Source organism: Impatiens glandulifera, chromosome 6 (assembly GCF_907164915.1).
Source record: "Impatiens glandulifera chromosome 6, dImpGla2.1, whole genome shotgun sequence".
Classification (NCBI taxonomy): domain Eukaryota; kingdom Viridiplantae; phylum Streptophyta; class Magnoliopsida; order Ericales; family Balsaminaceae; genus Impatiens; species Impatiens glandulifera.
This window is the reverse complement of record NC_061867.1, coordinates 5,804,631-5,816,144: the sequence shown is the minus strand read 5'-3', so window position 1 is coordinate 5,816,144 and position 11,514 is coordinate 5,804,631. Positions and strand designations below refer to the sequence as shown.

Sequence of the window (11,514 nt, the reverse complement as noted above, 5' to 3'; positions counted from 1 at the left end):
ATATTAGTTAAATAATTTTATTTTCTTTAATGATCATTTTTTTTTATTTCAATATTAATAAATTTTAAAACACAATTGTTGTTTAGGATTTAAATTTGTGGCCGTGCTACCTAGGAATAGCTTGACTCGATTAGTATTATACAGAGTCGATTCAGTATCAAAATATCTCAAATTCAAAATATTACGGTTATGCAAACACCAAGACAAAATGAAGATCGAGCATGTAAAAATTAATTTACTCATTTGCTCCCAATGTAAAAGATTGATTTGCTGAAATGGAGAAAAAAGAAAGGACATTTGCTCCCAATGTAAAAGATTGATTTGCTGAAATGGAGAAAAAAGAAAGGATGGGAAATATTTAGAGTTACTATAAATATTAATATTAATAATATTTATAGAGTGATCTCTTCAAACTGAAAATATAAAAATCGATTACAAAATCGAGCTACTCAAACTCGATCTTAGTTAAACTGAGTTCTAGTCGAGCTTTAACAAACAATTTGACCCATGTATATCCCAATTTCTACCTAACTTTTTTTTAATTGAGCTATATCTTGTGAGAATACATATACTTCCACCAAATTATTTAGAAAATGAGAAATAATTTCTTTTGGTACAAATAAAATAAGATTCCAATATAAAATAAATATATAATTTAAGTATTAGACTATGAAGTTAGGTCACCTGCTAACTTTTCTTGTATGAAATAATTTTTCTTGATAAAACAAATTATTTCGTACCTAAAAACTTTTTTAAATGAGAGTTAATTGTTTATTAATTTATTTAAGGAATTCTGTTAAAGGAAATAAACAATCCAATAGCTGACTTTTTGAATACTCCGGCGAAGTGCATGTTCGAAGAATATTCCGGCGATTCTGACGGGAAACATTACGAAGTATATTCCGGCGATTCCGACGGGAAACATTCCGGTGCCGATCAATCTGGAAACTTACTGGATTTTGTGCTGTTAATCTTCGTTCATACATTACTTACTAGGGTTAAGGATGGATGCTTCTTTCACAGCCTAAAGACACCAATCCGAGCTTCAGCTTCATCTTCATCATCAGCTTCAATGTCAACGCCATTACAGGTCAGCCTTTTTGAATTTCATTTTAAACTAAACTGTCTTCCTGAAATTGATTAGGATATGCAAGTTTGCATCTAATTTTCAATACTTTAAGTATATGCTGTGTTGATATTAGGATATACAAGTTTAATAATCTGTTGATCCACCGACTACCCATCAATTGAGGGTCAACTATTAAGCTGGTTTTAGCCCGATCTTGATGATCTATAGATAATGTGTTGACTTCATTCAAAGAACCAACCACATCTCTCTCTTTTTCACTTCTCCATCCCAAAAGAAGAATGAATCAATTGTTTGTACCTCTCCAAATCCAAATCCGTTTCTGCATCTTGTTTTCCCTTCTATTCAACATATCTATTGTCATGTCAAGTTTATCACTTCCTTCTTACTATACATCAGATAACATTGCCATCAACTGTGGTTTCTCTGGCAACTATACTGCCCTTGATGGCCGACACTGGATTGGAGATAGTAGATCAATGTACTTCATTTCTCGAGGAGCAAATAAAAAATCCATAAGCTTGGCACCAGTCAAACAATCATATTCTTCTCATTCTCATCACAATGATGTCCCCTACACATATGCCAGGTTTTCTCAATCACCCTTTACTTATATCTTCCCAGTTAGTCCAGGCCCGAAGTTTGTTCGCCTTCATTTCTACCCTGCTTCGTATCGTGCTAATTTCCAGAGAAACAATGGTTTCTTTACTGTTAAAGCTGGTCCCTTCACTCTACTCCACAACTTCAGTGCCTCATTGACTGCAGATTCTTTGGGCATAACAACTGTCTCTAAAGAGTTCTGTATCAATGTTAAAGCAAATAAACCATTGAGAATAACATTCTCTCCTTCAAGAACTAGCCATACTGATAAAGTGTATGCTTTTATTAATGGTATCGAGGTTGTTTCCATGCCGAATGGACTATACTATTACAAAGGGGAAAATAATGGCTTCACTACCCTTTCGAGGCGGACTGCACTTGAGACACTATATCGGCTAAATATTGGTGGAAGCTCTATTTCATTTGCAAACGATACAGGTATGTTTCGTGAGTGGTCTGATGACTCTAGATTTTTCCTTCACTCGAGAGTTCTACCTCTTAAAACCACGATTCCAATAAAATACAAAAGAATACCTAACTTTGTTGCTCCTCAAAACGTCTACCAAACGTCATGGTCTTTGGATCTAAACAAGAATGCAAATGAAAACCCTAATTTTGCGTGGAGGTTGCCTGTTGATCAGGGATTTCGATACCTGATTAGGTTCCATTTCTGCGAGCTTGATTACGAGATAAAAGAGATTGGTCAAAGGGCGTTCCGCATCTATATTAATAACCATATGGTTGAGCCTGATGGAGATGTAATCAAATGGAGTGGAGAAATTGGCGCTGCAACATACAAGGACTACAATTATGTGATAGAAGGAGAGCGAATGGCTGGCAAAACTAACATCCTCTTATCTATATGTTCTTTTTCCAGTCACTATGACGATTCGACTTTCGAAACTATAGATGTTATTTTGAAAGGCCTAGAAATCTTCAAGCTAAGCAACCCTGATAATAACCTCGCAGCACCTAATCCACTTGTTTCTTCGTCACTTGCTATCAAAGGATGCAAGTCCTTGTACATGTCAGCTGGTGGTAACAAAATTGCAACGATTATTGTCATAATACTAACAATGTTGAATGTTGTTTTTCACAAGTTATGCGCACTGTTTCATACAAAAGACTTTCTCGAGAGAACAAATATTCTGTCTAAATATAAGGAAAAGTCCGTTAAAGTCCATGAGACTTTCATGGGCCCATTTTCGTTTAGTAAAGTCTGGTATGCGACAAATAATTTTGATGTAATGATTGGGAAAGGAGCGTTTGGAAATGTTTATAAAGGGTGTATTAAGGGAATTGATGTTGCCATGAAACGATTAGATCCTCTTTCTGAGCAAGGTACTAATCAGTTTTTGAATGAGATTGAGATACTTGGTAATCTTCAAAACACCAATATTATTAAGCTAATTGGATATTGCAATGATATATGGGAAAGGATCCTCGTGTACGAGTACATGGCACGTGGAACACTTGCGGATCATCTCTACAATTTCAAAAACGACAGTGCACTGACACTGTCTTGGGAGGAAAGGCTCAAGATATGCATTGGTGTTGCTAAAGGTCTAGAGTTTCTTCATAATCACAAGGACGGTTACATCATCCATCGTGACATTAAGAGCACTAATATCTTAATAGATGAGAATTGGGTAGCAAAGGTTGCAGATTTTGGTTTGTCCAAAATGGTTGGGGCTGGCCAATCTCAAACCCATATTAGCACAGAAGTCAGAGGAAGTCCTGGTTATTTAAACAACCAATATTGGTTTACGAAACAACTAACCAAGAATTCTGACGTGTTTGCCTTTGGTGTAGTCTTATGGGAAGTCCTGTGTGGGAGAGCTGCTATAGACACAAAATTTAAGGGATCGAAGGAAGAAGTTTTGGCTAAATGGGCTCCACAATGTTTCAATGAAGGGAATGAAAAGATCAATGAAATCATCGATCGAAGATTGATGGGACAAATTTCACCAGCATGTTTGAAGATATTCACAGAAGTTGCCAACAGTTGCTTATTTGATAATGAGCAAAGTCCTTCAATGACAGATGTGGTGACACAACTTGAACTTGCATATAAACAACAGGTGGATGAAGGCACGAATCCAACTAGTGTTGTTGACTCATAGGAAAAATGATGTAACATGATTTACTAGTTCCCTTATATATGTATTAGGGTATAAGTCATAAGGCTAGAATTGTTTAGCCTTTTAGAAGAGGATCAAGCTACTTATGGCTTTTGTATATTTCTAGACAACTCTTTGCATTATGCCTTTGAGAATTGTTTGATTATTCGTCACGTCTTTTCGTCGCAATAAACAACCCTAAACCCAAACAATTATTTTTTTGTTGAAGTAAATTTGCTTTTACTGCCTATAGGGTATTCTCTTAATTAAAATAAACAGTAATGATAAAAAGCTAAGAATTTGGTATAATAGTCTAGCAACACGTGAGTGGACTTAAAAAATGAAATTTCTATGACCTATTAGATTTCAAGATCAAATGTTATTCCCAATTGAACAATTATTCAATCGAGGCTAATGGGTGTCTTTAAATAAAAACAAGAGCTTCTCCCCCAAAAAAATCCAACTATGTTAAAAAAATCCACACTTACAAAACTATAAACTGCTTGCTTGTCAACATTGATTATCATTTTGATAAATAGAATTCCTGAAAACATTATTTTCAGCACAAGCAGGACTAATAAAGAATAGCCAACAAATTGTAGTAGCTTTACACATCCCCCAATCTTATTTGATATGTAAACAGTTATAACTAAAACCCAAGCTCAATCTTCATAACCCTTTTCCGCCATTCTGTTGGAAGAACGTTTCATAGGTTTCAACTCTTGGCTTAGATTCAGGAAGCTCCAATTCTTCCATGAAACCCGAACTCATCTTCATGAAATCATCTTTATGTACTTTCGTCCATTCCTTCACCAAGAAATTTAACAAACAAATCGTGCAAATATAAACTGAGATGTTAAAATTGCACTTGAGAGAAATATAACAAAACCATGTTTAGGAAATTCTTTCCTTGAAACCATATAAGCACGAATGAATCCCTACTTCAACTTAAAACATTCTTAGTGTGAATCAAAACTTAGACATTTAGTCTCTTAAATAAGATTTTTTTCACTTAAGCTGACCCAACAAACGAGACAAAGCCATCTTATTTACATATTTTAGAGCAAAGAAGAAAACTTGCACAAGGTTACCTCAAAATCCCAGGATCCATATAAGTAAGGGTCTTCTCTGTTTGCCCAAACATATGCATAAGTCTGTAATTTCTCAAACTTGTCCTGAAACATTTATTCAGGTTAAATGACTAAAATAATCATGTCTAAACAGAGTAATTTGGTATTATGTCTAATGTTTCGAATGATATGATAGATAGGAAACACATACCGCTAATGAAACCTCAACTGTATGTCTCTCGTATTCGAAATCTTCAAACGCATCCAAGATGTCTAATTCACGATTTGTTAAATCCAAGAGAACCTGTTGGAAATCAAAGATGAATCAAATCATATAATTTGTTCATATGAAACAACTGAAAACATGACTGACCCATCATCACATAATCCTTTAACATGCTATAGGAATGATTAATAAGGTGTCTAAAACAAAAGTATGAACAAACCTTTCCTGCAACTTGCTTATTCTCTACAGGTATGATTGCAGGATAAACACGTCCTTTGATACTAAATCTGTGGCTAATAACCAAAAACAAAAGTAGACAGATGAATAATAATCTGGAGAATGGAGCCTTAAACAACATATTAAGGAAATCCGATCCAGAATTAGATAGAGAGAAAGAGAGAGACTGACTAGCCATTGAGGATGGCAGGAGATGAATGGGGAATGCGATGGAGCAAAACACGAACGACATCATCGGCCAATAGGCTGCCATAGACGAAGACGCGATGAAGCCCTTGGTGAGTTGCAGAGGCTGCTGTTGCTGCTGCGATGATTGAAGAAGAAGACTCCATTGCTGAATTTGTCTGGTTCTTTCTCATCACTCATAAATAAATACAAATTTATATCAGCAAAATATTAATTTCTTTATTTATTCATTCATTCTAACAGCCTGTTTGATGTGTTTTTTAATTGGAGATTGTACAAGTTGATTTAAATAATTATTTCATTGATTACTTGTCACACTAACAAATAAAGATAAAGGTATACAAGTTTTAATAATACAACTAGGGCGCGGTAGATGAGTCAAGTCAGCTCAAACTCGAACGAGTTTATAAATTTGAGCTCTAATTCGTCTCGACTACTTATCTACAAACTAAACTCGAAAAACTTGAATTAAAATTAAATTTTCAAATATGGGTAAAAAAAATATTTATTTTAAATTTTAAGTTTTAATATTAAAATAAATTAAAGAAATATATTATTTATTTTCTTGTTCGAAAAAACTCGACAAACCATCAATTAAGTATTATATGAGTTCGAGTTCGAGCTCAACTTAAATATTAAACGAGTTGGTTCGAATTTGACTCGAAATTGGTCAAAGTCTCGAGTCAAATTTTGACCGAGCGACTCACGATCACACTCGACTCATTTGCAATCTTACTCGAAATGAACAAGGTCTTATATTTAATTGTTATTTTAATCATGTACATCGATAAAGTTTAGGGGTTTTAAATAAATAAAAACACATTAAGAACTTATATAAAACTATATATATTATTGAGGAGGTTATTTATGAAATTTAAATAGGATTTGGAATAAAAGAAAGACCAGGTCGTCTTCTTCATCGATTTTCTTAGCTAGGGCATCGTTTTGTCCTCTGTATTCTGATCGATCGGCATAGGCGTAACTGAGAACTATGTCGTACTTGCTTCCTCATCTTCACTCTGGATGGGCCGTGGATCAGGCAATTCTCGCTGAAGAAGAACGTCTCGTCGTCATTCGGTTCGGTCACGATTGGGATGAAACTTGCATGCAGGTCTGTATATCTTCTTATACTCCTTTTCATTCTTCGTTTGAAAAATCGTTTATATTCTTCTCCATACGCCGATTCAATTTTGTTGTGTATTTGTATTCTCCGCTGATTTAGGTTTTCAGGTTTCATTGTGGATCTAGTCAATTATTCATCTTTCAAGAATGAATTGACAAATCCTTCATGTTTTGATAGTATAGTTAAGTGGGTGATACTGTATTTTTGTTTTTGTTTTGGTTTTCTATGATGATTTTCTAATGCTTTTGTTATCTAATTAATTTATCTAGATGGATGAGGTTTTGGCCTCTGTTGCAGAGACAATAAAGAACTTTGCTGTAATATACCTTGTGGACATAACTGAGGTGCCTGATTTCAATACTATGTACGAGTTGTATGATCCTTCAACGATAATGTTCTTCTTTAGGAACAAACACATTATGATAGATCTCGGAACTGGAAACAACAACAAGATCAATTGGGCTATGAAGGATAAGCAGGAATTCATTGACATTGTTGAAACAATTTATCGTGGGGCAAGAAAGGGTCGCGGTCTGGTTATTGCTCCCAAGGATTACTCCACTAAGTACCGATATTAAGCTGCTGCTGCTGCTGCTGCTGCTGCTGCGCAGTTACTACTATGTGGTGAAGAACTTATCTGGTAATTTCTTTCATGTAATGTTTCATATCATATTGTAAAACTATTTGGAGATAAGAATAAGTCATTTGAGCCTATTTGGTAACTGTTATTTTGTCACAATCTTTGTTTATATATGAAACTTTTTTTTATCATGTGTTTTAGATTATGTTTTGAATCATTGTCTGGATTATTATAGTCTGATTCTTATTTGATATAAAGATTATAGGGTTTTCTTTTGGATCATTTAGATTCATTGTGATTTGGATACAAACATTGGGATGGTTCGAATGGTTTTATTCTCACTAGTGACTTGATTAGGGGTGTAAACATGTCGAGACGAATACCATATTACTTGAAAGTGAATTTAGCTAGTTGACAATTTGAATTCAAAAATTAAAATTTATCAAATTTAATGTACTATACATCTAACAAACTCCATATAGGACATGAAATATATAAAAGATATATCTTCCTTCTAGTTAACAACAAATTACTTCCCTTTTTATTCACAATAAATGAACATATATATCATCTTATTCAAAGGAAAGGGAATGATACAATTTAATAAATGATTGAAAAAATATATTGAGATGAAAATAGTTCCAATCAAATATATATTTCTTTTGACCGAGGGATGTTTACAAAATAATGATACTTTAGAGAAATCGAATACCCATATGATTTATTGTTACATGCATATATATGTGACTTATTTGTAATGTCATTGAAATTCAATATTACTTAAAATTAACCTAATATTATTTTAGTTTATTGATTGAGTTACTATTGGAAATTCAAAAATCATTGACATAATTTTTTTTCAAATGGCTAAAATAAGAAATTTTAAGAGAAAGTAATATAAATTAATTTATAATCATATGCCCACCTATTTTATTATCAAAAATTAAGAATATTCAACATGAAATCAACGGTGCAGATGAATTGAAAATCTAAAAGGATATATGATTTTAATTTTTTTATTCTACTCGTATATCAGATGTATTGAAGGGAAATTGGACTAAATGACCCTAAAGATAGGGTTATTTGCGTCCGTGGTCACTGATAATTAAATTTGATCTGGTGACCACTTTATTTTTTTTGGACGAAATTATCCTTTTCGTGTAACGCGAAGTGGCTTCGCGAAACGCGAAGTGAATTAGGTTAATATAAATACTTAAAATTTTCATTTCCTTCATTTTGCTTCTCTCTCTTCTCTCTCTTCTCTCTCTGTTCTTGTTCGTCGGCCGGCGACGGCGACGGCGAAAACTTTGGCGACGAGGACTACGATTATGCCCCATGAATCTACAAAGATAAGAAAACCTTAACCTGAATCGATGTTTATAATACAGATTTATGTTCTTATTTCAATACCTTCATTTCAAACCCTAACTCTAACCCAAATCGATTTATGTTAATGTTTCCAGCATCTCCATCTGAAAACCTTAAATCAATTAAATCTGTTCATATTGGTTCATACTGGTTCATATTGATTCATTTTTTTGTTCATCTTATTGTTCTTATGTCGATGATGATATTTGCAGATCATATGGGTTCTGTTTCGCGAAGGGCTTCTCGTTACGCGAAGGGCTTCTTGTTACGCGAAGGGCTTCTCGTTACGCGAAGGGCTTCTTGTTACGCGAAGGGCTTCTCATTTCGCGAAGTGCTTCTCGTTTCGCGAAGGGCATACTACATAAGCACTACAAATACTAAAGGGCTGATCGTCATGCAAACCGGTAATACTACATACACCCTTGGTGCTTTCATTTGAATTCTTAGTTTTAAATTGTTAAACAAACAAAAGAATTGGAATTGTACCTCTCCCAAACACAGTTAGTGTTTTTTAATCTGAATTTCAGTTTGTGCATTTTGATATGAATGCTTCTGATGTTCACCACATCATGTGTAGGGAAAAATCCCGTGAAAAGGGAAGAAATAGAGAGGGTGATAGGGAGAAATCTCGTGAGCGATCTTATGAGAAGCCAAAAGATCGTGAGGAACCGGAGGATGAAGTGGAGGGATTGTATGAACATGAATGTCGTCGACGAGGACAAAGAAAATCAGACAATCATAATAATGGGCGTGGTGGTGCGCAATATGAACAACTAGAACAAATTGACGAGGACAAAGAAAATATTAGGTGAATGATTAGGTGAATGAGAACAATTTTTCATTTCCATAATAGACTACCACCAATATCCAAAGAAAAGATATATCTTATTTGTTCAAATAATAACTAGACTGGTCCTCCATTTTTTGTTTTTTTATAGCTTTATATATGATAACTCTCTAGTCTAGTTTGAAACTTCTTGGTGAGTATGAATGATAAAAACATTACATTTTGGTGAGTTTTGTCTTAAATTTCTATCCCAAATTGTAAATAACAAAAATATGTTTAACATTTGATTTCTTTAGGTGACAGGATGAAAGTACAATATTACATTAATAATTAGAAAAACTTTATATATATCTGATTAAAAAAATAAAACAGACAAAAGAAATGAAGCTTCATTTTAATTAGAGAACTTGAGTAAATGAAGCTTATTTTAATGTCCATTAGGATTAAGTTTAATAATGCAAATTGGATTAAAGTTCCTTAATATGAAGGGAAGTTTATCCAAGTCCAATCTCAATTTCTCTATGTCTCCCCCTTTTCAAAATGCAATTCTATAAATAAACCCTTTAACATATAATTATAGAACACCTAAACGAAAACAACTCAATTGTATTGACTATTGAGAAAATCTTTCATCTATAACGTCGACACTTAGCCGGTTTCCGTCTTGCTGTAAGTATTTCTTCACTGAATCTAGACCCATATGACGAAACATAAAGCCCTTCGCGAAACGAGAAACCCTTCGCGAAACGAGAAGCTCTTCGCGTAACGAGAAGCCCTTCGCGAAACGAGAAGCACTTCGCGAAACGAGAAGCCCTTCGCGTAACGAGAAGCCCTTCGCGTAACGAGAAGTCCTTCGCGTAACGAGAAGTCCTTCGCGTAACGAGAAGCCCTTCGCGAAACAGAACCCATATGATCTGCAAATATCATCATCGACATAAGAACAATAAGATGAACAAAAAAATGAACCAATATGAATCAATATGAACCAGTATGAACCAATATGAACAGATTTAATTGATTTAAGGTTTTCAGCTGGAGATGCTGGAAACATGAACATAAATCGATTTGGGTTAGAGTTAGGGTTTGAAATGAAGGTATTGAAATAAGAACATAAATCTGTATTATAAACATCGATTCAGGTTAAGGTTTTTTTATCTTTGTAGATTCATGGGGCATAATCGTAGTCCTCGTCGCCAAAGTTTTCGCCGTCGCCGTCGCCGGCCGACGAACAAGAACAGAGAGAGAAGAGAGAGAAGAGAGAGAAGCAAAATGAAGGAAATGAAAATTTTAAGTATTTATATTAACTTAATTCACTTCGCGTTTCGCGAAGCCACTTCACGTTACGCGAAAAAGGTAATTTCGTCCAAAAAAAATAAAGTAGTCACCAGATCAAATTTAATTATCAGTGACCACGGACGCAAATACCCCTATCTTTAGGGTCATTTAGTCCAATTTCCCTGTATTGAAAATTTAATAGAAAATATAATTTCAAAATTTTATTCTACTCATGGAAAGACTTCTGATTTTTTATAAAATTTTCCTATAATAATTCTCTACATCATCTATAGTTACTCTTAAAAATATTTTCACCACTTATATTTATTTTAAAATGTTTGGAAGCCCATAAAATGAGTCTGTTTATAAATATTTTCTAAAATTATTATTTGTTGGCTTGAAATTATTTAAAATTATAAATTAGAGTGTAGAAAATAAGTGTATAAATATTTTAATTATTTAAACATTTTGATAATAAAAAATGATTCATACAAGATTAATTTAAATAAATTATATCAAACCGGTCATAGGACAAAGTGATTATAAAATGTAGCAATATCATAAGTAATGTTTGCAATTATTTTATTTTAAAAGCACAGTTTAGTGAATCTTATAAAAGATTATATAAATATGTATAAGAAAATATCAACTTAGAAATTTTATTTAAAATGTATTTGATGTTTTAATTATTTAAATATTTTGATAAAAAAAAAAGAGGCTAGTAATAAGATTAATTTAAATAAACTATATCAAACGGATTATAGAAAAAGTGATTATAAAAAATGTAAAAAAGCAATCTCATTATTAATTATTGCAATTATTTATTTTAAAAGCAGAAATTTAGTGAATCTTATA

At 33.3% G+C, this 11,514-nt stretch overlaps 3 protein-coding genes across 3 annotated transcripts; 2 read left to right on the top strand and 1 right to left on the bottom strand.

The window, feature by feature from the left end:
* The first annotated feature begins 1,449 nt into the window (after window positions 1-1,449).
* On the top strand, window positions 1,450-3,810 carry LOC124943011 (receptor-like protein kinase FERONIA). Its single transcript, XM_047483579.1, has one exon. The coding sequence runs from the start codon at window positions 1,450-1,452 to the stop codon at window positions 3,808-3,810; it is 2,361 nt and encodes a 786-aa protein (XP_047339535.1).
* Window positions 3,811-4,305: 495 nt separating this feature from the next.
* LOC124942126 (AIG2-like protein D) lies at window positions 4,306-5,700 on the bottom strand. The gene is made up of 5 exons (XM_047482551.1): window positions 5,512-5,700; window positions 5,324-5,396; window positions 5,089-5,181; window positions 4,899-4,982; window positions 4,306-4,614 (listed from the first exon to the last, which is right to left on the bottom strand). The coding sequence occupies exons 1-5, from the start codon at window positions 5,697-5,699 to the stop codon at window positions 4,477-4,479; spliced, it is 576 nt and encodes a 191-aa protein (XP_047338507.1). The 5' UTR covers window position 5,700; the 3' UTR covers window positions 4,306-4,476.
* A 730-nt stretch (window positions 5,701-6,430) lies between these two features.
* Window positions 6,431-7,306, top strand: LOC124942281 (thioredoxin-like protein YLS8). Its single transcript, XM_047482751.1, has 2 exons — window positions 6,431-6,637; window positions 6,919-7,306. Exons 1-2 carry the CDS (start codon window positions 6,518-6,520, stop codon window positions 7,225-7,227), a joined length of 429 nt encoding a protein of 142 aa, XP_047338707.1. The 5' UTR covers window positions 6,431-6,517; the 3' UTR covers window positions 7,228-7,306.
* Window positions 7,307-11,514: the final 4,208 nt, after the last annotated feature.